The sequence below is a fragment of the Trachypithecus francoisi genome, unplaced genomic scaffold, assembly GCF_009764315.1.
Source record: "Trachypithecus francoisi isolate TF-2019V2 unplaced genomic scaffold, Tfra_2.0 Contig01579, whole genome shotgun sequence".
NCBI lineage: Eukaryota > Metazoa > Chordata > Mammalia > Primates > Cercopithecidae > Trachypithecus > Trachypithecus francoisi.
The window spans coordinates 9163494-9191403 of NW_022681442.1; the positions used below are offsets into that span (position 1 = coordinate 9163494).

A 27910-nucleotide genomic window follows, 5' to 3' on the forward strand; every position below is an offset into this window, starting at 1 on the left:
GCCAGGAGTGGTGACTCATGCCTGTAATCCCAGCACTCTGGGAGGCTGAGGCGGGTGGATCACCTGAGGTCAGGAGTTCAAGACCAGCTTGGCCAACATGGTAAAACCCTGACTCTACTTAAAATACAAAAAATTAGACAGCCGTGGTGGCAGGCACCTGTAATCCCAGCTACTCAGGTGGCTGAGGCAGGAGAATCACTTGAACCTGGCAGGGTTGGAGGTTGCAGTGAGCCGAGATGACACCACTGCACTCCAGCCTGGGCAACAAGAGCGAAACTTCATCTCAAAAAAAAAAAAAAGAAAAGAAACGAAAATTAAAAAGAGTGTGGAATAATGTATACTGCATGTTCTCATTTGTTTTGGAGAAAAAAGAGGCTGTTTACACTCATTATTACATTTGTGATGAGAAATGGAAAATTCTTGGAAGGATTCACACAGAAGATAGTCATCTGTGAGCTGTGGAACTGGAGGCTGAGTGGGGAGAAGATCTGTTTTGCATTGTACCTATATTTATTTGAATGCATTATTGAACTCATGGGCATGCTATTTTAGTATTAGTAATAGAGTAAAAATACTTTTAGAAAAAACATGAACCGTGTGTAATAAAGAAGAGAGAACTTCCACAGAAGATACTCTTCTGTGAACCACACCAGCTGCAGTCATTATTAAACCACTGGTAAGCATCCCTCAGGCACGAGGAAGACCCAGCTCCCCAACTGACCTCATTTCCATCACTTCCCGCCTGCTTTCTTCATATTTATCTTTCCATTCTGAGACCTCTCTCTCCTTGGTTATGATCTAGTTTCAGGGAGAAGAAGAGAAAGGTTAGCCCCAGATGAGTGAACTCGGCTCTGAGCAATTCATCCATCAAGAAAAGGAGACGGTGAATAAATGTGGAATGAAAAATTCCTACGACAAACCATAATTACGTTCAGAGAACTTCCCTGAGCATAAAAAAGAAAGCAGCGAGACATCAAGACTTTCACAGTGCCCACTGGGTAGCAACTGAAAGGGGCATGCTTTTTGTTGTAAATTCAACAAGGCCAAAAGGCCCACCACACGACAGTGTCTAGGAAGATCAAAACACACGGTTCGCCATACATCTTTGCCTGCAGTGTTCAGAGGACAAAGTCTGTCTCCAAAGACTCTGGCTTTGTGGACCACGGGCATACGTGTTTATTTATAAGTGGCAGGAAGAGGGTAATCACACCACATGCCACGATACCTCTGCTCTGGCAATCTGGAGGGCAGAGTCCAGGTCGGGCTGCTGGAACAGAAGGCCTGCAGGTTTCTCCACCTCGGCGGTCCCAATGCGGGAGTACAAGGCTGTTTTGGAGATGGAGACGTCTGTTGGGTGAGCAGCCTCTCTCTGTGGAATGGTTTTTAATTAAAAAAAAAAGTTAGCATTAATCATATGACAAAGAGGATTACACTCACCCTCTCATGAATGGGCCAGTTGTATGGTTTTGAAACAAAGAAACATCAAAAGTATGAGAAAGTGCAGAGACTGATGAACAGGGAAATGCCGAGTCTAATCTAGGGATGGAGATCTATCATTCTGCACCTGGGCAGGCAGACAAAGGGGCTAATGGCAGAGGCCCCCGCAGCTCTGAGGCCTTGGAGTCCAGCATGTCTGGTACCTGCTTATCTCTGCCATTTATCACACGCTGAGCCACTTAGGCACAGCGCCTGAGAACCCAGGGCACTATTCAGCAGGCTCCACTTCCAAAATGAGATCTCAATGGTGAATAACGTTGAATTCTAGTCTACTAGTCTACGTTTGCCTAGTTTTGAATAACCACAGATTTGATCACTTTTGTAAGACTGTTTACATTTCAATTTTGGGACCATTTGTTTAGCTCTGTTTGAAAGGATGTGAGTCACACAAAGCTTAAGGCCTACTGTAGTTGTCAACCAATATCACCTTTGGCTAGGTAGAGTTTCTGGATGTAAGAGTTATGTTGGAGTTCTGTTGCCATGAAGTCTGTTACATAAATGGGAAAATTAAAAACTGGGTCAATGACAATATCCACATTTGCTGATTAGACCCCGAACAAGTGGCATGATCCACCACCCCAACCCACTCAACTGATGTTGGTTTGAGGCTTTACAGCCTTTTGTGGAGAGCAGATACTAGCCTCCCAGAGGTGAAGAGGAGTCTGTGGTTATTCTTTTTCCCTTTGCACAAAATGCTCGGCAATTTGCAACACAGTTGAAATGCGGTGTTAGCAGTATCATCGACCAGCACAGCCGGGTTGTCAGTCTACTTCTACTGCAAAAGAAACATCAAACCAACCACACTCTCAGTCCTATGCATTAACCTTGTGATGCTGTCATGGCTGCCCAGTGAACCTCTATCCTAGTTATCAATAATAGAGTGCTCTAACAGGCAGAGAAGGACTGCTGCTTCTTTGGGAAATTATGAGAAGAAATTGAATGGTGAAAGGCCACCACAGTGAAGTAGAGAGAAGGAGATTTGCGGGAAGAGTGATGAGGGTTTATCAAGGACAGCAGGTAAGATTAAAGAGTCAACAGTAACTGGGAAGGGGGAGGACCTAAAGGTACCTGTCCAGAATTTGTCCCTTCCACCACAAGAACAGGCATGCCTACCCTACAACAGCATCAGGGAAAATAAACCCGAGAAGGCAGACAGCGTAGAAAACTCCAGGAGTTTAATGGATAGGACGGAGATGACTGAGTTAGGACCAGTTAGTTAGCTGTATACACGCAGGGTGAAACTATATAGTTTCGGTTGTTCTGGAAGAGAATGTCTGTTGCCTGGGTTTCATGGCCCCTGCCTGGCCTAGCATACTTGGGGTGACCCTGAAGCAGGACCCAAATGATCCACCGGCCAGAGATGGAAGTACACAGTCTCCTTCAAGCAGACCCCAGAGACTCACTCATGTGAGAACAGGGCAGGCTCAGGCCCTCAAGAAGCCCCTGTGTCAAGGACGCTTGACCAGAATACACATTAATAGCCCTCAGCAGAGGCAGGCTGACCTCCCAGAACCAAGGGCACCACCAGGCCACAGGGCCAGAGCCTCTCACATGCAGGGGTTTATCTCTACTCTTTGAAAATGGTTTTCACAGTTCTGCTTGTCACTTCTCAGGAAGCAGTTGAAAAATGACACAGAGATCAAGACTCAATATTTGTCCTTATGGAGAAAGTTCATAAACACACAATTCTGAAAAAAATCCTGGGCCGCGTGCGGTGGCTCACTCACACCTGTAATCCCAACACTTTGGGAGGCTGAGGTGGGAGGATCCCTTGAGGCCAGGAGTTTGAGAACAGCCTGGGTAACATTGTAAGACCCCATCTCTATAAAAAATTTTAATAAAAAAAAATTGGGGGCCGGTTGCAGTAGCTCACACCTGTAATCCGAACACTTTGGGAGGCTGAGGCAAGTGGATCACTTGAGGTCAGGAGTTCAAGACCCGCCTGGCCAACATGGCAAAACCCTGTCTCTACTAAAAATACAAAAATTAGCCGGGCATGGTGGTGCATGCCTGTAACCCCAGCTACTCAGGAGGCTGAGGCAGGAGGATTGTTTGAAACCCAGGAGGCGAAGGCTACAGCGAGCTGAGATCATGCCACTGCACTCCAGCCTGGGTGACAGAGTAAGAGTCTGTCTTAAAAAAAAAAAAAAAAAAAAAGATAAAGGATTTTAAAAGGAAAAACAAAAACTGTTCACTTTTAAAGTCAACAAATGTGTGTTTTTTTTTTTTTTTAATGAGCAATAAAATTTCAAAATGAAAACAACATCAGTCACCATCAAACTCAGCGTGGACCTTCTGAAGATGAATATAATGGAGAATCTCAGTGACTGGCCTCAAGGTTTCCCAGAATGAGATTCAATTCTGACCAAAATAAGCAGGCTCCCTGCAGTGCAGGAGAAAATTGATTTAATTAAAACTAACTTTATCATACTGGGCAGAAACTAAATATGACTAATGAAGGAATTAATTATCTTTATGCTGCCTAAAATCCTTTGTAAAACAAGAAAGGGAATGAAAAAAATCAATAAAATAATGAGGTTTCTAAGAAAATGCAAACGGACACTACCATGTAGACTGTTCACTGACCCCTTCATCCCGGCCACCTGGTGTTTTCAATAAAGGAACAGCTGACTTCAGAGCCCTCTTGAATTACTGCCCGAGTATCTGCGTGTTGATGAAATTCATCGTGTACACTCTGGTTTCCCCTTACAACCAAGAATTGTTTTTAACTGAAATTAATAGCTTTGTCTCTCGCTGATATTTTAAGATCAGATATTTTTAGATTAAGCTTTGTTTCTCTCACATAACCCTCACTTGCTACTTTAGAGGGGCCAAAAAAGCCACTAGAATCACAAATTGAAATGTGAAATGGCTGTGACACAGAAGGCATGGACTTTGTAAAAATTTCCAACCTTCACTCCACTCAAGTCCCGCGACCTGCGAGAACCTCTGGCCACTGTCTCCTGCTTCAGACCTGCAGGCTGTGCCTGGGGTCCTTCCTGCTGGCAGCTGGGGGTGGGGTCCTAGCCCCCTTGTGGACAGTTCCCTGCTGCCAGACATGGAGAGGAGGGGCTGGCACTGTGGCAGGATCCCTGTCCCCTGGAGCAGAGACAGGCCAATTATGGGCAGAGCACCTGCACATCCAAGACTGGGAGAGCCATGCCAGAGGGGCCACGGAGGGGTGAGGCCAGGAGTCAGGATGAGCTAGGGAGATGACAGCTACCTGGACCAAGGCCACGGTGCATGGACATAGGCCTGGCGCTCAGGGGGTGTCCAGGTCATGTGCTGCCACCCAAGCAGGAGAGTGGCCTCCGCTGGGTGCTGCCCCATCCAGTTCTGACCACAGGCGGTCCCCAAGCCCAGGAGGAGCGGGGATCATGGAGAGGCACTCAGCATCAGGCCTTATGCCACTCCCACAGGTGGCACCACCGGCACCAGCCAGCTGCTCCCGCTTACCAAGCCAAGACATAGCCTCCAGGCAATGACCACAGATGCTCCAGAGGGCCAAATACACAGGCGCTCGTGAGTTGGTACTTGTCACTCCTCTCAGGCTGTTCTCGTGGCTTCTGGGCATCACATCTCCCTCCTTTTGAATCTCAGCTCATGTGTGCGTATGGGGGGTTAGTCTGTGACACAGCAATCGAGAGGGAAACACGGAGCATGGTGCCAGGCTGCTCAGTGACAACATAGGTGGCCCCAACGCCTTCTGCTCATGTAAGCTCCGGGCATCAGCCTCTTCTAGGCCAGGACTGAGGGGCCACACCCCTCTACCGCCCCGGGGGCCTCTTGCCAGGACTCGCCCCTTCCTGAAGCTTGTTATTTGTATGGCCTTGCTCCTAAGGAACCCAGACACAGTCTTCCATCTTTCTACTGGGTCCTCCTAACCCAGAAAGGCCCACAGCCTGCGCCTCTTGGAGAGCCACCCAGACACAACATTCAGATTCCATCTGACGTGGCTGAGTGTTAAATTCAGGGCTCCTGCACCACAGTTCCAGCGACCTTGGTCAGGTTCATGCCCAGGAGGACACAGCCGAATTCCGTCTGACCAGAAGGATGTGGAAGGACAGTAATGGTAAGACTGCAGCCTGACACCCCAGCCCCTAAGGACTTTTCCTCATTTCTCACATTTTCTAACTGAGATGGAGAAACCCCCACTGCAGCTCTTCCAAGGCTGACTCAGCTCTCCACCAGTCTAAAGAGAAATGGAAGTCAAAGCTGCTTTGGGGGACGACCGGAAAAACCACTCCCCACTCTAGCTCATGGTGACTCTCATCCATGCAATATGGTATTTTTCGTTCCAAGTGATTTCATCTTTGTGTTAGCAACAGCTTAAGACCATGTTGGCAAAATGACGGAGCTGTGTCACCTACCGCTGAAATATATGGCCAGAAAAAAAGGCGAATTGGATACACAGCTGCTGTTTTCTCTTCCTATGCATCAGCAGTTTCCAATGCAGCAAGGGACAATCTTTCTATATGGAAAAGAAACCCACAGGGACCAACTTGAGGTCAGGCCCGTGGACCACCCTCGGGCTGGGTAGCTACAGGAATACCATCTATTTTCCACGGGCCAACATCACCAGGTAATGCACTTTTTACAAAAGCAATACAAGTTACTCTACTAGAGAAAAATGTTCCCTCTAGACTCCAAGACAGTTCTACCCTCACAGAATACTCCTTTGAGCACACGCCTCTGAAATAAAAGAGGTGGCTTGGGCTGCCTCTCCGACCCACACACTATGAACATGCAGGACACTATTTTCTAACTCAGAATTGGGGCACATATTCTGAGAACAGCTTGTAATTGACAAAAAGTCAACTCCTGACTATTATTTGCCAACAGTTGTCTCTGGCCGCTCTCCAAAGGAGGTGGCAGGGGGACCACGGCCCTCAGCACACTCCATCTCCACCCTGAGCTACTCACCAAACATGCTCAATTCCATCTCAAACTCTGGACAGGAATACACGGTACTTACAGTGGTCAAACTACATGCAATTCATTCTGTCTTTAGGCCCCAAGGATGTCTAGAAATAAATCTAGTGCGTGTGGGGGTGGGGGGAAGTCCTCACTGCTTCATGCTTTCTAAAAATCTTGCTTTCATAGAAATTCGACCTAAGCTTATGATTTGGCAACAAGAACGAGGACATCCCCAGTCTGTACTGACATTCTTGTCCCTGCCCCGGGTCTCGCTGTTCCCAGCCTGCACACCCACAGTGTAAGCACCTACTGTCTCTGGGTGGGGTCTCTCTTTTGCATATGGCCAAGGAGACCTCACTGGGGGAGCCATCAGGGCCGTAGTAGCAGCCGGAACTCTTACTCTTACTCCTGTACCAAGGATGAGAGACACAGACGTCACTGCCCCCCGACCCCTGCGGATGAGCTGTTACTCCAGGCAGGCAGGCCAGGGGCTCCCATTCGTACTTTTTTTTTTGTTTTTAAAGATAGGGTCTCACTCTGTCACCCTGGCTGGAGTGCAATGACGTGATCACGGCTCACTGTCACCTTGAACTCCTGGGCTCAAGCAATCCTCCCACTTGAGCCTCCCGAGGAACTAGAACTACAGGTGTGTACCACCATACCTAGCTGGGGACCTCTCACTTGAAGACCTGAGTTCTAGTCCCCAACAGGCTGGTGAATCACTGTCAAGTGGCTCCATCTCCCCATCTGTAAAATGGGACCCGGATCTACCCACTGGGGACAGACACTGGGAGCACCTGATCAGGTAACAGAAGCAAAAGGTGAAGTGTCCGCTAACAGCAGCAGCTTTCCTTTATCACACACCTACTAGGTGTCAAGCATGGTGTCACTCTCCGCATACCAGACATCTGTCATCCTCACAACAACCTATAAACTGGCTATTATTGGCCTCATCTCATGAACGGCAAAACTAAGGCCTTCAGAGAGGTTCACCTACTTGTTCAAAGCCACAGAGCACAGTCTGACACACTAGGTTCATCGGGATGTCCAGCTTGGGGTGGGGTAAGGGGTAGGAACGAGGATGCCCTCAGAGACCAAGGTTTGCATGGGCAGTCCAGGGACAAACACACACTCTGCACGTCATCAGCAACTCATTCAAATTGTTAATAAAAGTTACCCCAAACTCGGAAGGCAGGCAAAAAGATTTCTGCATGCCCTGTCAATGTCATACTCCATGCTAAAACTAGGAATTGGGAAACTCCATGGGCCAAATGGCCCACTGCTGTTTATTGTAAAGAAAAAAAAAAAAGAAAGAAAGCAAATAAGTAAAAGTTTTATTGGAACAGTGCCAGACAAGTATGGCCCACACGGCTGGAAATACTTATTATCTGCACTTTACAGAAAGGATTTCTTTGGCCTGGTCTAGAGTACTATCAGATGTCTTGGTTTCACTTACTATGTATTATTGATTAGGGCCTCGTTGCAACAAAGTCAGATGTTAACTTGTAGAAAATAGAAAAGTTGCAAATTATGTTTGTTCAATAGAGAAGCAAATGCTATCTGTAGAAAAAAAAACTCTCAAAGGTCATGATTTTGTTTTGCTCTGTCAAATTGGTGCTAACCAGTTTTCTATTCAACTTTGCCGTCTTAGGCTAGCCTTCTTTACCCTACTGACCCATACACTGGTCTCTGTATTCTCCCCCATTTAACTAGCAGTACCATCTCGCGGTTTAGCATTATTGAGTTAAATGGATCTCAGCTACGTGCTCAGTGTGTATTTATGCAAGAGTGACGCTTTCAGCTTTTTGGAAATGACCCTTTGCTGGACACCGACGATGCCCGCCTGGTGGATGGTTAGCAAAGCAGCTTCTGGACCCCAGCGGCACACATGACATTCCCAGGAGGTGGCGCACGCGGCAGCAAACCGGTACCTTGGCATCCTGGTGGCTGCGGGAAGCCAAAGCAATCTGCCTGGCCAGCTTCAGGGCTTCTATCCGCATGATGGCAAACTCTAACTCCTCCTGCCCGCAGGGAGTGTGGGCAAACCGCAGGGAAATGCATCAAGACAGACGTCAATGGTTTCCACATCCGAGAAATGAACGTGCCACGAAAATGTGTCATGACAGGCACTCGGGAAAAACACGCGCTCCATCTTTCTCTCACAATTAGCACCTCAGCAGATCATGAAATAAGCATTTAATTTCCTTTTCTAAAAACCACCCTTGTGATTGTCTGTCAGGAAGTATTGTGCAGTTGAATACAAAATGATTTTCAAAATGGGATCAAAATTTTTACTGTTCTCTTTTCTTTGATTTCTTTCCCTTTTTCTTTCTTAAGGTAAAGTTGGCCAACAGTTTCCATGAATGGAGCTGCATCTCTCTTATGGCTGTTAATAGTCTCTCTAGGTTTACTCTGAACATCCTAGTCTAGAGAATATCAAATTAAGTTGTCAAATTTAAAGCATAGAGTACATCACTGTTTTTGGTTCCAGATGCAAGACTGAGCCCAGATGTTATCTCACTGGGAGTCTGAGATAGCCACGTATATATATAAACAGCTTGGCCCAGTGGTGATCTAATATTCTTGGTTCAGTGAATAAATCACAGAAACTGCTTTGGGGGCTATCAACGCTTCTAAATAATGACTATTTGGGCCCAGTTTCTAAACTGAAATAGAAACGGTTTGTTCAATATGTAATCACACAATTTATATCACTTTGGTACCGTGGGTAAAGAACGTCACGTATACCATTCTTTGAAGGGAAGATAAGTCAGTGGGAACATTCTCGGCAGTTCCTCATCAAATCCTGCCTCATTTCATTTGGGCCTCGGGGGTTCATTCTCTACTGAGGTTTTCACAAACTCCCAAAAGGTCACACGTGGGCTACAAACCTGAAGTTTCTGAGCGAATAGTGGGGGGTTCTTTTCTGCTAAGTCGGGCTCCAGATAGTCAAGTGCACCACAGAGAGAGGCGGGGTGAGCTAGCCTGCTGAGGAGGGCGTCAGCAGAGGCAAAGGAGCCCTCGGGAGCTGTCTGAACGCCGGCAGAGAGGAGGACACACAAGAAAAATAGAGGAGAACAGAGAGTGATATTGATTCCAAGCAAGGGCCACAGAGCCATTTGCTGGACATTTCTGCCTTGAGGCTAAAGAGAGTATCAATTAGCTGCCATTACTTGTGGTTTCATCTAGACTAATTCCCACATGCTGACAATGGACATCTTGAGATTGGCAGACCCGACACCCTCCCCAAAAGCGCAGCCTTCAGTGTCCTCCCACTCCCACGCCACCCTCACTCCCTGGTCAGTGAGTGGCAGCTAGCTCGTAGAAGGTGAAAGGCCAGTTAGCTGGGGGGTTTTCCAAACATAACATAACTCTTCAAGAAATACTTTCCAATATATATATATACAGGAAGTAAGGTTTTGGTAAAGGTCATTTTCTAAATCATGGAAAGATGATTTCAAATGAAAAAGTATCTTCTGATCAGAAAGACTTCAGGATCAGAAGCCAGCTTTGTAGAAGGTGAATCACGGACGTGTGCTTCAGAGTATTAATGTGACAGATTGATTCACATCTAGACCCTCTTTTTACTATTGTTGTTCTAGTATCCACTCCAGCATCCAACTGTCAGACACACAGTACGTGCTCAATAAACATTTGATGCATGAGAGAAATGGCCTACTAACACAGAACAAAAATAACACACTAAATCAAGGGCTTCACACCTGCTTAGGGATTGCTGGGCAGGAGGTAGATGAAATAAAACTAAAATCCACCAGAAGGATGGTGCATTTCAGATGCGTGGAAGACCATGGCATGGGCATCACTTAGTTTGGGGAAGGCAGAAGACCATGTGACACGTGTGCTGTGCAGGGACTCAGGGGTAGGTGAGCCCTTCAGCTCAGCTCTATTTGCTCTGCAAGACCCCAGCAGGGCTTGGGGACAGGAAAAGTCCTGGTCTTTGAACAGGAGAAATTCCCATCACTAAGTCCCAGGAAAACTAACTTTCCCAAAAAAGGGTCCCCTGCCCTCTGTCAAGGATGAAGCTGCAGAAGACTGCTTAACGACTGTTCCAAAGCAACAGTCCGTCCTAAGGGGCGAAAAATGGAAACTAAATAACCCTGAAGGCATATAAAGTACTTAAGTGGGAAATGCAAAACCACACTGGTATGAACAGAGAACCTTCCCCTCATCCTCATGGTATGGGATCGCCCAGGTTGGCTTCTGTGGTCCGGAAGTCAGGGTGGGACCCATGGCAGGTACCAGGTGAGTGTTGCTCTGAAGGCCTGGCCTTCTTGATGACAATACACAGCTGGCCCTGTGATCTGGGGGCCCTCCAACTCCACTTACAATTTCAATCGCCTCTGAAGGGGTGCCCAAGCCCATGGCCTCCAGTTCCTTCTGGGAGGATTTCTCCGACACCTGCAAGTGTGGCTCTTGGTTAGGGGCCAGTCCTCGTGGGACAGGATGCTGGGCTTTTGTAGCAGCGTTCACAAGGGCTTCAGTCTCTTCAAAACTTGACCTGGGAGAAGCAAAGGGCATCTTCAGTCTTCTCACTGGGAAACCCACTGAAATCAACCAGAATCCCCTGACCATGTTTATATCACAAGGAATCCTGGACTTCCCGAGGGATATGGGCCAGGTCTCCAGTGGCCATGCAGCCTCTAGACTGGGCAGTCACCCCAGGACCAAGAGTCAAGCGAGGGGCAGAAGTACAGATGCCACTGGCTATAGACCCAAGCTCCGGAGTTTGGCAGACCACCAGCTGCCTGGTTGTGGACACTGGGGAAGTGACTGGGTACCGTGCCTCCAATTCCTTCTCTTTAAGATGGAGACAATGGACCTCTCTGTGAAGATTAAATGAGATGCTGCATGCCTGTAAAGCACTTAACGCGGTACCTGTCACCTGGTGCCACTACTGTTTTAGTAACGTAATCACCATCGTCATAGTTCTCACCACCTTGGGCAGCCTGCAAAGTCTCTTTTGTAAGTTTGAGAAGTTAGTGCTAGCACTTTCACTCCCGCTTAAAGGGGCAGGCAGACAAAAATAGGCTGGTCCAAATCTTACAGCAACGCCCACACTTACTTGATCAAACAATGCGCTGCTCCAAACATTAGCCCTCATAAATGCAAACATGAACACCCATATCAATAATGTACATTTACCAGGCACTTGAAGTGTGCCAGGTACTTTAACAAGAGCTTTACACACAGCATCCCTCTGGAAGACAGAGTGCCCTCTCCCCCTCGCACAGCTGGGGGATGCTCTGGAAGATTGATAGCCTCCTTTAATCTTCATAAAATCCCTGCAAGGTCCGTTTCATTATTACTTTTACTTTACATGCAAGGGAACTGAGGCCCAGGAGAGCCAAGTACCTCACATCAGGTCACACAACCAGGAGGGGGTCCTGGGGTCAAGCTCTGAATGCTGGACCACAGTGTCCCCCTTTAGATAAATGATGGAATAAGGTGTGTGTGTGCTGGGCGAGATTATAAGGTGTGGGTCACACAGTCAGCTGCTGAAGGATTTTTCTTCAGTCCAAAGGGCAGCCAGTAACAAAACCAATGTGTTTATGTCCCTGTGGACATTCAGAGAGACTAAAGTGTGGGCTGGCCAGGTACTGTGGCCTGTAATGCCTGTAAGGCATGTACTGTGGCCAGGTACATGCCTGTAATTCCAGCATTTTGGGAGGCTGAGGTGGGAGAAGCCCTTGAGCCCAGGAGTTTGAAACCAGCCTGGGCATCATAGTGAGACCCTGTCTCTATTAAAAAGAAAAAAAATTATGTGGCTTGTCAGCTGCCTGAATCTATGCACTGAAATGAAGTCAAAATAACAGCATGAAGGCGCTCAGAGGCTCTGGAACATCCAGCGTGATGTGTAACTCTCTCATCATGGAAGTCATACCCTGAACACGGCGTCGGGGACTCTGACATGCGGACGGGAGTTGACTTGACGGGGCTCTCCTGAGAAGTGTCAAACATAAGGTACAAGGCCTGCTTCTTCGGGGCGTCATCGTCCTGCTGCAGGGATCAAAGTCACATATCAGCTTGGGTACAGCTGGCCTGAACGTGCAACTGAGATGAAAACCACAGCACTCTTCAACAGGGAACAAATAACCCACCAGGGTAAAGCCTTCATCGTTCTGGAGCCACCAGAAAGAAAGGAGGAAGTGGGGCCTGGTTAGGAGTGAGGTGGGGGGGGCGGGAGGGAAGGAGGATGCAGAGAAAGTACAACTGAGTTCAAGTAGGAACGTGCGCCAGTGGAGAAGACTCCACGGCATTGGTGAGCTGGACTTTGTTCAGTTCACCAACATTTTCTGAGCACCTTCTCTGGGCCAGGAGCTGCGCTGGCCACTGCAGATAAACAGAGAGGTAGGGCAAGAGCCCAGATCTGGGCTGACCGTAGCTGACTGAGCCCAGGGCAGGGGCAGGGCCTGGAGAGCAGCTCAGCTGGACTAGAAACAGGGCTGTGGGATGTCAAGCCCCAAAATGGAAACTGGCATCTCTCGGTGATGCCTTGAAAGATCCCCTCCACATGCCCTGCTGGGGTCCCCAAAGAAGTCCCTGCAATGGCCGGCAGGCATGCTGCTCTGCACCGCCATGAAATCTCTGGGTGGCTCTGCTGTTCCCGAGCAGGGCATGCTCCTCACAAAATTCATCCGCGAGGCCTGCCAATGCACCAGGCAGTGGGTGGTGGCACAAGAGGAAGGGGCCCCTTGTGGTTTCAATCCATTTAAATCAAAGATCTCCAAACACATGACAGTTCCCCTTCAGTGGTAAAATGTGTCACCCTCAGTATTATGTATATGGCCTCAGCTACTGGGGACTCAGTTGTGATTACAGAGCTAAGCTCTTTAAGCAACACACCAGGGGATGATGACAAAGCCCACGCACTATACTCAGGCAGCTGTGATCTCACTGACGTGGCGCTTGTGTTAAGCCTGTGCCGGGGGACATTCTCCCACCCAACCTTCAGGTCTAACTTACAGCAACCTGCAGTTTGGAAGCAGTAACCCCGGCATCAATGACTGATGCAAAGTAAGACAAAGAGCAACACGTCCAGGACTGTGTAGTGCTGCAAGCAAGCCCTCCTGTGCGCCACACGTCTCCGAGGGCATCGCTGACAGCAGCAAGAGGTCACCCTTGGAATAACATGCCTCAGGGCAGCAGGTATTATGCCAGGAAAGACAGTGCCCATCATAACCTCTTAAAATGAAAAACCAGGGAGAAAGGCTTATTGCCCAGAGAAAATATTCAGTTACTTAAAACAACTTCTCAAAAACAGCTAATCGTATACCCGAAAAACCACCACTACTTCATTTTATTTTATTATTTTAAAGAAGTCTCTAGCTCTTTCTCAGTCTAAGAAAGTAATTCTGCTGGACATCTAATTGCATTCTATGATTTTCTCCCTGAAAATGTCAAACAAAGTGGATTGAGTACAAACCTCAACCCCCCAGCCCCAGTCCATCATCGCTGTGCACCCGGGAAGCTGTGTACACAGAGAGCACTCGATTTGGGGTCTGAGCTCCCAGAGACGCTCTGCACAGGGGAGGAGGCCCCTGAAGGCAGGAAAGCGAGTCCCCTAAGTGGCCCGAGGCAGAAGAACTTACAGGTAAGGAGGAGCCAATTTTTTCCATATATTCAATTTCATAGGAGTTTCTGTAATCCAACTCTGCAAAAACAAAAACAAAAACAAACACAAAAAAACAAAAGATCAGGTTAGTGCCAGAGGAGAAAAATGGGAAGATGTGAGCCAGGCAGGGTTGCTGCTATCCCAAGACTCTGGGCTGACGGTGTCCACTGCCTAGAAACTTCTGATACAGCCTGAAGAAAAGGCCCAGCTTGGCTATTTTCAGACAATTGGTAAACGTCTTGCTGTAAAGGGGCTTCTGCCATTAGGGAGGCTGAGAAGGTCCTGAGGAATTCCAAGGCAAGACCAAGCATAGCCCAAGTGTGGCCAGACCTGAGCGCTCTGCATTGAGTGTTCCCATAAGACAGCCTGTGCATTCTGGGTGCTGGTTTCCTCTGTAACTCTCATGTGCAACACGTGGGATGATACATCCTCATGACGTTTTGGAACTGGACCCTTACTTGTCCCTCTCTGGGTATTCGGCTCTGGCCACCCTCTGAAGTGAGGGAAGAACGATATTGTTCCTTCAGTGCTGCTGGTAAGAGAAGCTTTGCAAGTCACCTGGAGCCTTTCTTAGGGGTCTACCAGTGTCTTCAGGGCTGGTCCAAATCTATTTTCAAACACAAAGACTAGTAAAGTCCAATGGGTGGAGAAATGACCTGTTTAAAATTGATTGGTGAAAATCCCATACGCTCAATGGAGATGGCAAACACCACTGCCTGCCTCCAGTACCTGGAAACTGAGCTGACACTCAACTGAATTCCCCGTCCAGCAAACGAATGGAGCACCTCCTATATGCTTCGCACTATGCCGGGCATAGTGGATACGGTGGTGGATAAGACCAGAATGGACTTTTGTCCTCACAGAAGCCACAATCTAGAGCTACCAGGTGCCTCTTTTCTACTAACATAGAAAGCCAAGAGGTGAAGAGTGACCTGCTCAGAAACCCACTGTGAAAAAGCTTCAGTGGCAATTCATCAAGTTTAATCTTTCAACTTCTTTAAAGATGAAAATAAAGATAAACAGCAGTTCTGGTTTAAAGCCCCTTTATTTCTGCCTATTGTTAAAGGCATCATCCAAAAACTATGAGCTTTAAAATGAGATATTTCCTGGAGGACTTTCTTAAAACCTGCAAATGGCTGAATAACCCCAACTACTTAAACAAGTGGACAACCTTTCAGGAATCTCTGAATCTCCCTTGGTGAGGCAAACATACCCTTCTACTCGGCATGGCCAGGTCATGAGATCAAAGACAGTTTTGTGGATTGAAGGCCAGAAAGCCCTGTTGCATCCTGAATAGAGATGAGTAGAGAAAGTGAGTTTCCAACTCTCACACCAAGCCTGAACCCCAGGGTCTGCCCCAGCTTAAGACAGAAGCATTAATTTGTAAAGTCTTAATCGCCTCCTCACCTTAAAAATGAGAAGCAGGACAGGGCACAGAGGCTCACACCTATAATCCCAGCACTTTGGGAAGCTGAGGCTAGCGGATCATTTGAGGTCAGGAGTTCAAGACCAGCCTGGCCAACTCCATCTCTACTAAAAATACAAAAATCAGCTGGGTGCACACCTATAGTCCCAGCTACTTGGGAGGCTAAGGCAGAAGAATCCCAGAACCCAGGAGGCAGAAGTTGCAGTGAGCCAAGATTGCACCACTGCATTCCAGCCTGGGTAACAGAGCGAGACTGCTTCCAAAAAAAAGAGAGAGAGAAGGAGGAAGGAGACAGGGATGGACGAGGTGATATTTAGGGTCTCTCCCTGATCTATCTATCACTTTCCAAGTATAAAACCCTGGGACTATCATTTTCCTGTTCTTTTATAAGCTGTTTAAGTTGAGAAAATAATAGTGAATCAGCTGCCTCTTCTAAGGTATCATTACAATTGCTAAGGCATTACAAGCCCTAAATTATTTAACAGAAATCTTTAAGCACACTCCAATACAGTACAGGGCACCCAGGACACACCACACGAGCAACAGACCACCGCAGAGTTTTTCCAGGGACCTGTGGCCTCAGGCGAGTGCCCGGCTCTGGTAACCAGCTCGCCTCACTAAAGCGTGCCACTTGGAACCTCAGCTCTTCTGGTGGTTGAATCTGGGTGAGTTCTAGGTCATGGAGATCACTCATCTGCCTTCTCTGCTACCTGCCAAAAGGAAGTCCCTTCCCACTGTCCTGTGTCCCTCATTCCTCCCTTCAGAAGGAACAACTGCCGGCGCAAAAGTGGGGTTCTCTGATACCCACATTAGTGTTTGCATTTGTGAGATGCCTGGTTTCAGAAGGCCCACAATCCCAGACGAGTGGCAGACGCCTGGAGACGCTCCTTCGGAACACACCCTGCTTGCTGCAGTCACAGTCATTTGGGGTCCTGATTTATAATTTACAAAATGACCTGGACAGGATGTAAGAGAAACAAATACTTCCCTCTGTCATCTTGGGTGATCTCTGATCCTTTGAGAAAACATCTTTCTGAACTTGGTTTTCAAAATTTCACTCATCTGCTTCAAATCCTAAGCCTCAAAGGGCAGGCACAGAGGTGAAGCCACATCCAATTTCAGCCCCATTTTCACACCATGCCACACACAGCTGGTAGGCCAGGAAGGGTGATGCCACCATACCAAGTGGCACATCATATTCTCAACTGGAGGAGACAGCCCTTGCTAGCGTGTGTGGCTGCTCCCAGCTGAAGAGGCTCAGTTATTGTTCCCCGGTCCCGTCATTTCTGAGGGCTGCTTTTGGTAATTATTTCCTATGGGGGCACTGCACAGCGAGAGGGCTTCGGTGCTGCTTTCATCTGACTCTAGTTGCCGGGCGCTTGCTGGGAACAGGAAAGAGCCTCAGCAGAAGCCAGAAGGATGCCACTGAGTCTAGGTCTCTGTTCCCAGGATCAGGGAAGCCAACTCACCCGATGTCTCCTGGCCGATTGTCTTATCGAACAAGTGGAGCTCAAAGAGCCTACATTTTGTAGGCTAAAATGAAATACTTTAAGATAAAAATCCTTCTCTGGGTTACACAAATGTAAAGGAGCATGATCAGATATATTCCTGCTCATGGCTAGTATTTTTGGAACTTTTAACCTAAGTGATGTTACATTAGGGGAGAAGAAAAGAGTCCAGGGAAACAGACAGAGGCTGCTCCCAGCTTCCCCACCATCACCCTTCTAAGTGTCTGCAGTGTGACAGAGACGGTGCCTGCCGTTAAAGAACAGCTGCAGCTTCCAAGGAGGGCGCTTTCCCCTCTGTCAGAGTGGGAAGGAGGGACTAACAGAGCTGTGTTAAAGGACACAGGGAAACTGGGTGGCCACCAGAGTCACTGAGACTTGTGACTCTAAAACAACTGCACTCTGTCAGGGTCTCTTGGACAGCCAGAAGAGGACTCAGCTGTGTAGACCAATGGTTCCTAATCTTTTCCTCCACAAGAACCACATGGGTTAAGTTTTCTCCCACTGCATCATGCTTTAAAAGACTGCACCAAAAAAGGGCATTTGCTAAGCAACCATGCAAAGAAAACCATTTATAACTGTCAATGAGTTCTTCATCCGTGGAAGATGACCAGTGTCATGCTAGTGAGTTGATACGATTACAGCCCAAGTATGGTATTTTAATCCCCTGGGCATCTTTCTAAACTAGTTACACTCAGGTGTTTTGAAATATTAAAGACAACTTGAAGCTCTTCAACACTCCACTCCTACGGACCTAGGTAGGAAAGTGTGATTAGTCAGTAGCCTCATTCTACAGGCGAAGGCAGCAAGCCTTCTCCACGCTCACAGAAAGAGCACAGCTGTTACGTCAGGCAGACCTGGCTCTCCACGGATTTGTGCCAGAACACCGGGGGAGTCACTAACAGCTCCAAGCTCTGAATCCTTGTTCTTAAAATGGGGAATTGTAGAAAAGCACTCAGCAGACTGAGAGGATGAAATAAAATCATATGAGTATAGAAGACTGCACAGCTCAAAGTAAGTCCTCACCCAATGACAGGTCCTAGCTTATTATTGTTACCTATAGAATTAATACAATAGCGAATATGTATTTAAATCATAATTATTATTTCTCACTCAACATTTCCTTTTCCTACGGTTGATGACTTCATGAAAAGTCTCAGATCACAGCTGGGGCCCCGCACGGATTCTTTCTGATGATCACATCAGCACCCGAGTGTGTGTCTGGTGCTGCTAGACCGGACCTCATTACATTAACGGTATTTCCACATCCAGATGCTGGAGGGACCCTGGGTGTGTTAGCGAGGTAGATGCAGCGGGAACGCACCTCCGGAAACTGCAGCTGTTGTGTCTTCACACTGATGAAGGATTTTTGATTGTCTACCAACTAAAATTATAGTCATGACTTCCCAAATCTTCCCATTTTCTAAGGTAATGGGTTTAACCAAGTTTTGTTCCAAACCCATGTATTTACATATTTGTTCAATTTGTACAGAAACAAACAACTGTGAAATATGTCACTCAGCTAGTAAGTTGTCTGTTTTAGTAGTGTGGAAGATGGACAAATAAATGCCACCATCCAATGAGGTACATATTAACCCTAAAAGTACTGTTAGTCTTTTTATATTTTCTAAGAAAAAAAATGCATGTATTTGGTTCCTGATAGGAAAACTAAAGACACACATATATCAAAATCATATGCCTAGCTCAAATTGGCTTCTTTTTTTTTTTTTTTTTTGAGACACAGTCTCACTCTGTCACCCAGGCTGGAGTGCAGTGACGTGATCTCAGCTCACTGCAACCTCTGCCTCCTGGGTTCAAGCGATTCTCCTGCCTCAGCCTCCCTATTAGCTGGGATTACAGGTGCCCACCACCATGCCTGGCTAATTTTTGTATTTTTAGTAGAGACGGGGTTTCTCCATGTTGGCCAGGCTGGTCTCGAACTCCTGACCTCAAGTGATCTGCCTGCCTCAGCCTCCTAAAGTGCTGAGATTACAGGTGTGAGCCACCACGCCCGGCCCCAACCTCAGGATGGTTTCTAAATGCTTTTCTCCGACATTCAGAAATTTCTTACCAAGCTCAAGAGATGTGACCCATCATAGGTACTATCAAAATGGCCAAGTCTGATGCCTGTGCTCAAATGTCCCTTGCTGCCTCTGGGATGTAAAGTCTCTTCCCCACAACACTCCACACCCGATGCAGGTGATGCCCATTGCAAGATCAAATTGCTGAGCTGATACTACTAAGCTGTTGACCTTCCTGACCTTGTATTAACTTTATTTCACAAACCTGACTTTAGCCCCATGACATTGAGGGTGCTGTAAGGAACAAAGATGAACCTGACAAAGTTCTTGCCTTCAGGAAACATACAAGCTAGTTGGGAAGCAAGAAATGCACACACATCATTTTGGTGTTACATACCCCCAGCTCAGTACAGACCAAACATTGAAGGTGGGCGGAGGAGCCAGGATCCCAAGTCCAGGGAAAGGCTGGGAGGAGGCAGCACTAAGGAAAGGGTGGGAAACAGGGATAAGGTCGGGGGAGTGCAGTGCGGGTAGGGGGAAGGGTGTTCCAGCAGGCGGGGTCTGCAGCAGCACTGCAGAGGCAGCTGAGTAAGGGGTCTTCCAGGAAGAGGCTCCTGCCTCGGATGCAAGTGCAGAGGGAAATGAGGAACCAAGGGAGGCTGAGGCCAGATCACAGGGCCTCTGGGGTCAGGTGAGAGCAAGATGGTCACTTTTATTTTTTTCTATTTATTTATTTTTTTGAGAGAGTCTCACTGTCACCCAGGCTGGAGTGCAGTGGCACAATCTCAGCTCACTGCAACCTGTCTCCTGGGCTCAAGCAATCCTCCCGCCTCAGCTTCCTGAGTAGCTGGGACCACCGGGACACACCACCATGCCCAGATAATTTTTTGTACTTTTGGTAGAGACAGTGTTTAGCCATGTGGCAAAATGAATCCAGCCTGGACAACAAGAGTGAAACCCCGTCTCAAAAAAAAAAAAAAAAAAAAAGAAAGAACACTGAAATTGAATACACACAGGAGGAAGGAGGATATAAAGAGATAAGCAAAGTGTGCGGAGCCCATTTCTGAAGAGGGAATCATGTCCTCTTAGCAAGCCTGGGGCGAATCTCCGGTTTGAGGCTTCATTAAAAGGTGTGGCCATAGTGTCTGAACACCATATGAGGCCTAGGAATAACGGTGGCGCCAAGCAACTCCAGGTCAGTGACCTACACTGAAAGTATGACCTGAATAACACCCCCTGGGAGCTGTGTTTATCAAAATCACAGAGGGGACACAAGCCATGGGCAAAGCTCGAGTGGGCGCTCAGGACCCACTTGGTGGAGTCCTGAGGTGGAGTTAGAGGGCGCCGTGCTGGCTCTTAGCAGGAGTCTTGGGTCGAGGGACGGTTGGTTTCAAGTCTCAGGCTGTTTTCAAACACAGCCTGAGCTTCAAGTGCAGCGGGAGACGTGCAGACCATCTCACAGTAATGATCACATGGTTACCTGGCTGAGACGTTTCTCTCCTGGCTTTTGGCTCCCTAGGGGCAGTATTCTCCGAGGCAGAGTGGGGGTCCAGCTGGCCACAGAGTTGCTTACCCTCAGTGGGTGAACTGAATTTGGTCTCGTTTACAAAGGTGGACAGGTCCGAGGGCTGCGGGTAGTCCTGTTTGTCAGCCTCCAGGTCCACCGTCATGCATGTCCACTTCTGGTTGGTGACCGCCAGCTTTTCCTCATCTGTGGCGTGGACCACCGCGGAGATCACTGGTGGTGTTTCTGGTGTAGCAGCTGGGGTGGGGTCCTGCAGAGAAGAGAAACAGTGTCTTGTCTCATCAGACTCTTGGTCAGAAACTGCTCCCACCCTCAGGTCTGGGGACCCATTAGCCAGGACAGGTCCCGGTCACAATCCTGTGCATGCTCTTCTCGGACTCTGCTCCAAATGGCCCATTAAGGAAACAGATGGACACACAGATTCTTCCCTCTCTATGAATCTCCTTTTAAAATGGTTTCAGGGAATGACCATCAATTTAAAAAAAAAAAGAAATCAGGATTTTGTGTCTTGGTTACTTGAGCTTTCCTGCTAGTTTTATGACTATGACAGCTGTGGATGCTCACACAGTGCTTCAGGCTTGCATATCAATATCACCAGAATCACCTGACAATCATCACACCAGTCCCCGGAGGCAGAAAGAGGGGGATCTTATCTCCATGTCCATAGGAGAGTGGGAAGTGGAGTAGGGCAGGGTGGGAACCTAGAGAGGTCAGGGCAGAGCTACAGCTGGGACCTGAGCCCCTATCCCCAGGGCTGAGTGCTTCCCTCCACTGCCCCCACCCTGGCCAGGGTCTGTAGGCTGGGGCTTTGCTGGCTCAGACTTGGAGGCGTGGCAGGTCTGCTTGTTTTATGGCCCAGAAATTAGCCCTAACCGTATGACTGACAGGCTTGAGGATAACTTTCCTTGGTCTGTAAACAGGGTAGAAGAAATGGAATCTATCTGATGGAGGAACTGGTAAGAGGGACTCTAAGAAAGAAAGAACCCAAGCCCCACTTCTTCAGGGGAGGGGGTTCCCTTTTCTTCCCACTCCAATTTTGGCTGCACAATTCAGTGCTCCCGACACTTGCTGAGTTTTTTCACCTTCTCACTGCTATTTGTTCATCTCAAGAGACTCTCAACTTGACAGTCCTAGAAGTTCACAGCGGATGAACTGGCCTGAATGGAGCAGAGCGGGTCCTCTAGAGCCCAACCAACGTTTTTCCTGAACGTCTTCCTACTCTCGGGACACCCTCTGATCTTCCGCAAAGTGAAGGGATCAAAACAATGTCAGGCAAACATCGAGGGACCCTCCACACAGGAGGCAAGAAGAGGGTCTTGGAAACATGATCTTGGAAACAGGCCCGGGATGAGCAGAAAGCAAAGCTTTGTCAACAAGGGAGGAAAACCCCCCTGGGAGAGGAAGGGCATAAAACCATCAAGATCAAAGGAACACTGTACCTGGGAAGGTGGATCAGAGAGAGGAGACCGTTTTGGCGACTTTTTCACCCTAAATGTGTCACTGGAAACAAAATGGAAAACGTAAACACAACAAGCAGAGGGATGGAACACTCCAGAGCAGCACAGAGCGGACCGAAGCTACTGCCTCTGCGGAGCCATCTGGCCCAGGCCACCCTCCCGCCTCTGCCACTGCAACACCAGCGAGAAGACGGCCGCGCTGGCTACCCACTCTCACTTTTTAACAGCTATTATTTTTGCCCCCAAAGGAAAGATCCATCAAGCTGGAAATCTTTAAAGAGATGCCATTTTGGAGAATGACCCAGAAAATGAAGCTAAATTTAACTAAATGTCCTTATTTTATAAAGCAAATTTTTGGTGAGCAGATTAATTTATCTGGATTCTTCCAGGGATGTCTGAACCCAACTAAGGCTCAGGGAGGGGCTCCAGGCTCAGGACACCGATTTACAGACGGGCAAGGCAACACCTCACTGAAGGAACAATTGAAGGAGGCCACGCAGAAAGAAAGTTCGGGGTCCTCAAGGAGAACCTGCTGAATCCTCCCTATCACAGGATCCTCGAGCTCAATGGATTCCCATGCTCTGAAGGCTTCTAGGTGGAATCCTGACGAAAGATAGGGCCCGGGGAGAGATGAATTTTTTGGTCTTCTCCTAACCATGGTAAACAGACAAGATTCACAGCTCTTCTCTGTTTCTCCTCCATAGGAATAGCGGGGCTGGGAGGCAAAGCAAACACCAAAGCAGACTCCTGAAGGGTCAAGGAAGCAGATCCCAGGAGGAAGGGATGACTTTTAGCCTGAGCAGTTCCATTCAGTCCACCAAGCAGTCTGGGGGTCACTTCCACAGTCAGAATGGGGGCTCTTTCCACCCTGTAGACTAGCCCTGCCCCATTTCCAGCCCCTCCATGGGATGGTCTCACTCCCAGCAAAGCCAAGGCTTTGGGGGATGATCCCTCTCCTTATATCCTACCACCCTCCCCTGCTTTGCACGTTAACTGGGTGGGCAGAGCAATTTAATTTGGCACTCAAGTTCCTTCCTTGTGTTCTCTCACATCACTCCAACAATGGCATTTAATCATGAAAAAAAAAATACTATAAATAGCTATTTACAGCTTTTATAACATTTGCCATTAAAATAGTGCCATCGCAGCTTGAAGCATATATTTATTCATGCATATAAATATATAATCATATATTTTATAGTTGCTAAGTGGCTCAAAAATATTCAAGAAATCCCTTGGGCAGAAGAGAGTCTGATGGACTCGACCCTATCCTGGGACTGCTGGCCACTTGGACTGGCCAGCTTCCCTTGTAAGGACAGGGAGAAGGTGCATGTCTTTGGACCCCCCAGAACTGCCCACAGATCCCTCCTGGCCAGGGGAGGCAAAGCAGCAGAGGCACAGAAATGGTCAGCTCTGTTTCTACTGACAAGTGACCCAAAGATGGCAGACGAGGCATGCCGACACCCAGCCAGGTCCTGGGTGACTGAGGATGCAGGACTCGGGCAGCCTGGCGATGGCTCTCACAGCCGTGTGCTCCACTCTGTGCTGGCCCTGCATTTCAGGGCACTCTGCAGGCCTCAATTTGGAACGGCCCAAACATTTCTGCTTCACATGTTAGCAAGAATAAGCTGTGGCCATCGCTGCCTGTGGTTAGACCAGACAGTTATTTTAACGTGAAGCCACAGTAGTGTTGAAAGCAATCGCCCACTAGCCCAATTTAAAATGAAAGAATGTAATGAAGAGTTAAAAAAAAAATGTATGATTTCAGATGAAGACATCCAATATGCAAGGGAAGGAAAAAAGTTCCATTCCTGACAAGCAGCCAGATGCTGGATAATCACATTTTCACAGCCAAGCAGTCTCTTATGCGAATCACTATGAAACAGAAAAGTAATCTTTGCTACTGGGGAGCCCCATGCCCCGTCATTCCCAGGCCCACCACATAAATACATCAGTAGCAGCCATAGAGGGGAAACAAAATGGGCTTGGAAGCAAAAACAAAAGGCAGAAAAATAAGCACATTTGGCATAAGAGGCAGATTGCATTAAATTTACTTACAACAGAGAACACACAGACATCACATCTTCAACCATCCTAAGACAAGAAGACAAAGAAAAAGAGAGACAGACAGAAGGAACTGACAAAAAAGATAAATCTGCAGACAACTGGTTATTAATGGGTTAGGATATGGCGGCCATCGCTGTAAGGTCTACTTCTGAAGGCTGGCAATGCCCCGCGTTTTGGAAGGAGCTGCTGGGGAACACCTTCCTACCTTCCTCTCTTGGTCCTAATGATGCCACAAAGCTGTGGTGCCCCAAAAGCTTTGTCAGACCCATGCACGATCTTCCAAGCCAAAGTCCCTTCTGCGCTAGAGGTGAGGCCACAAGCTGGGTAAACTTCCCCGACCCCTGTGAGCTCTGATGCTCAAACAAGAAAGTGACTGGGGACGCCTATGAGACACAGGACATGTCTTGGAGAAGGAGGAGGTGGTGGCTAAGGTTGGCTCTCATTCCACAGATGAGAGAACATGGCCTTGCAGTCCAGCCATTGCAGACTTCTCCTCTTTCGGGCTTGAAATCAAGTTTCCAACGTGAATTCTAGGGAGTCTCTAGGAAGGACCTAGTTGGGGAACTGATCTAAAAAAAAAGTCCCCATTTTGGCCAGGATGGCCTCCAGCCACCACTAGACAGTGGCAGGTTGATCCAAGGTAACCTGCTACAGAGAGCTCCTCTCGGGAGGCCCTGGGTTCTTCTCAGATGTTCAACGTCAGGGGGAGCCCAGAACGGAGGTAAACATGTCGTTCTGTCTCTTTCGTGCCAGACAGACCCAGAGGGGCCAGCACTGTGGTCTGTTCTGCTGCCCCTGGGAGACTGATCTCCTCAGCTTTGTCAAATGATTGACAATACTGCCCATAAGAGTAAGGAAATCGCCAAGGTATTAACCACAGAGGCCAAAAAATAAAGGACAGCAGCCATCTATGTTAGAGCCGGGTCTTGGGATGGATTCTGGAGGCATGGGTGTTTGGTTTTTAAGCACAATATACTTGGCATTGTCAAATGTCTGTGTCTTTGCCAAGTCCACAGAGCCAAGGACTAATGGCTTCCTGGGGATTGTGGGGATTTGCTCCCTGCTTTCAGGCTCCATTTATCTCTTCAGAACTTGCAGGGACTTTGTCTACAAAAGATGACTGGAGAGGAGGAAGGAGACAAAGAGGGGTGTTTCTTACAGGCTGGTTGGGGTGCAGCAGGGAGGGGCCCAGGCCACATCTCTCATTCCTGGGCCTCCTGGAATCTACTGTTTGCCTCCTGGGCTAATGTCTCATTAATAGGCAGAAACAAGTACTATAAATTTTAATATTTTAAAGGGTATATCTCCTAGCTTCTCCAAAAAGTCATCAGTCACTAATAGGGAGATCAACCAGATTTCTAAGGGACCTTTCCCTTACACGGGATCTCCCAGACTGCTCTGGAGCTGAACATCAGGTCTTTGGCTACAAGTAAAGCTCTAGACCATTGATTTATTAAAGCAAAAGATCAAGGACACAAAGGGGTATGAGGATGGGAAAATGCCACCACTGTGACCGCAGAGAGAAAGGAAAACACGTATATTGTCTGCCTGGTGCAAAGGCCATAAGCGTGGCATCATCACAGCACCCGGGGCAAGGTTAGGGCAGTCGAAGGTTATCCAGGCACATGACCAACGGTCACAGTCAATCTGCACCCCCGCCTCCGATCCTTACCACCTCCACCCCTGAACTTACGTCTTTAGGGGCGTCTTCTTCTTCTTGGCGGGCTTGTTTAGCCCATCCCCGTCCACTCCATTGGCTTCGATAGCACTGGCTGGGATCTCAAAGGAGGCTGGGGATTTAGAAGGTGAGCTGGGGGTCTTAGAGGATGTCTTAAAGGGGTCAACGGACTCGTCACAGGTGTCTGGGTCAAAGCTGTATGATTGTTGGGGCAGTTTGGGAGACTCCTGCATTTTTGAGGTGGAAGAAAAGGGGTTAAAATTGGGGTCATCCCACTTGTCAATATCAAAGGTGTAAGTACCTTTAGCAATGGGGACGTCATTGGGTTCAGCAGGGGATCTGGGAGGCGAGGCAGGAGTGTTGTCAAGTTTCTCGGGTGTCTTTTTCATCTTTGGCCTCCTCAGGGGCATTTTGGCAACTGGCTTTTTGCCTATCTTTTTGGTAGGAGGGGGGTTTTCCTGCTGGTTGTCCCAACTACACTTGTCCTCGGAATAGTCAAACTCCAGCCTTACGGAGAGCCCTTTGGCTGGAGAGTCCTCTTGCCCCCCGCTATCTGATGGGGTCACCTCCCCTGCCTCCGGGGCTGTGGTAAGAGGCAGCGTTTTCCTCCCGACAGGGGGTGAGTTCTGCACTCTGCCACCTCCAGAAGCTGGGGGGACGGCCCCTTCTGCACCCTCTGAGTCCAGAGGGCAGGCAGCTTTGGGCCCTGCAGCAGGCTCAAGGGGCGTCTCCTCCAATAAGGCTGGGCCAGGACCTTCCGTCTTGGCAGATTCTGTTTTCGTCTCAGATGCTAGATTCTCCCCACTGGGGACAAGGCTCTCTTCATCTGGCTCCTGTTGCGTCTCCTTCACTGGGGGTGTCTCTGTGGCTTTCTTGGTGGTCTGTTTCTTTTTTAAGGAAGGTGGCCTTGGTTTTTTAGTTCGCTTAAGGGTACTGGAAGCACTGCTGGAACCCGTGCTATATGCATCTGGGGCGAGGGCCACGGCCTCAGGATTACCTGAGGAAGAAGCACCATCAAAGTCACTGGCTTGTAGGCTGAGCGACCGGGACAGCGTAGACTTAGAGATGGGGACGGAATCCGTGGACTTCCTCCGTGTGTTCACTTTGCCCTCCTGATTCTTACCGTCTGAGGCACGAGGTTCCAAGGTCTGAAAGGTATCCACAAGCTCAATGTTGTCAAAATCCAAGTTGTAAGTCCCGCTGCTGGCTATCGGCTTGTCTTCATCGAAGACGGCAGAGAAGGAGTGTGACGGGGGACGGAAGGGACTTCCTTCCACCGAGTCGCTCCGTGGGCCATCAGGGACAGGGACTGTCTCAGAACCACATCCTGAGGAAACAGAGACAAATCCATCAATTACAGACACAGGATGCATTGGGGCACGAGCTCTCCTCTTGTGCCAAAACATCACCTTCCAGCGTCGGGGTTGACAAACCACGGCCCCAGGCCACCCCTGCCCATCACTGGGTGTACTACTTGAGTACAGATCCTGGCCCACCCATAATTAGCTCGAGACCCAGGCCAGGCTTGCCCAGAGTTCCCTCATCTGTACAATGCGGGTGATGAGGACCGATTAAAGAACAGCTCAGACTATTCATTCAAAAACATTCAGCAAGTGTCTCATCAGGACCAGGCATGGTTCTAGGTACTAGAGATTCAACAAGGAACAGAAATAGACAAAAGCTTTCCCTTCCTGGAAGTCACGTTACTCAGGGGAAGACAGAGAATAAATCACCAGGGCCAGCCGTGGTGGCTCACGCCTGTAATCGCAGCACTTTGGGAGGCCGAGGCAGGCAGGTCACTTGAGGTCAGGAGTTCGAGACCAGCCTGGTCAGCATGGTGAAACCCAGTCTCTACTAAAAAAAAAACACACAAAAATTAGCCAGGCATGGTGGTACGCGCCTGTAATCCCAGCTATTCCAGAGGCAGAGGCGGGAGAATTGCTTGAGCCTGGGAGCTGGAGGTTGCAGAGAGCCGAGATTGTGCCACTGCACTCTAGCCAAACAGACTAAGACTCTGTCTCAAAAATAAACAAACAATGTACAGAATTTCAGAGGGTGACACATGCTAAGGAGAAAAATAAAGCCAGGATAGGAGTTTCACTTTTAAAATAAGGTAGTCAGGCAAGATCTTCTGAGGAGACATCTAAGCAAAGACCAGAATCAAGGTAAGTACATGAACCAGGA

At 48.3% G+C, this 27910-nt stretch overlaps 1 protein-coding gene across 16 annotated transcripts in view; it reads right to left on the bottom strand.

Moving 5' to 3' along the window:
• The window catches only part of TACC2 (transforming acidic coiled-coil containing protein 2), a 273260-nt gene that overhangs the window by 16192 nt on the left and 229158 nt on the right, over window positions 1-27910 (bottom strand). For 9 of the 16 annotated variants that reach the window (XM_033180534.1, XM_033180544.1, XM_033180528.1 and 6 more), the window contains 11 exons: window positions 25742-27053; window positions 24040-24075; window positions 21964-22024; window positions 20573-20774; window positions 14025-14086; window positions 12317-12432; window positions 10762-10933; window positions 9306-9446; window positions 8346-8435; window positions 1226-1369; window positions 722-798 (listed from right to left, as the gene is read on the bottom strand). In XM_033180534.1, coding sequence (XP_033036425.1) covers window positions 722-798; window positions 1226-1369; window positions 8346-8435; window positions 9306-9446; window positions 10762-10933; window positions 12317-12432; window positions 14025-14086; window positions 20573-20774; window positions 21964-22024; window positions 24040-24075; window positions 25742-27053 — 2413 coding nt within the window. Of the gene's footprint in view, window positions 1-721; window positions 799-1225; window positions 1370-8345; window positions 8436-9305; window positions 9447-10761; window positions 10934-12316; window positions 12433-14024; window positions 14087-20572; window positions 20775-21963; window positions 22025-24039; window positions 24076-25741; window positions 27133-27910 lie in introns of those variants that run through there. The other 7 variants (XM_033180500.1, XM_033180609.1, XM_033180507.1 and 4 more) reach the window with 6 other exon arrangements.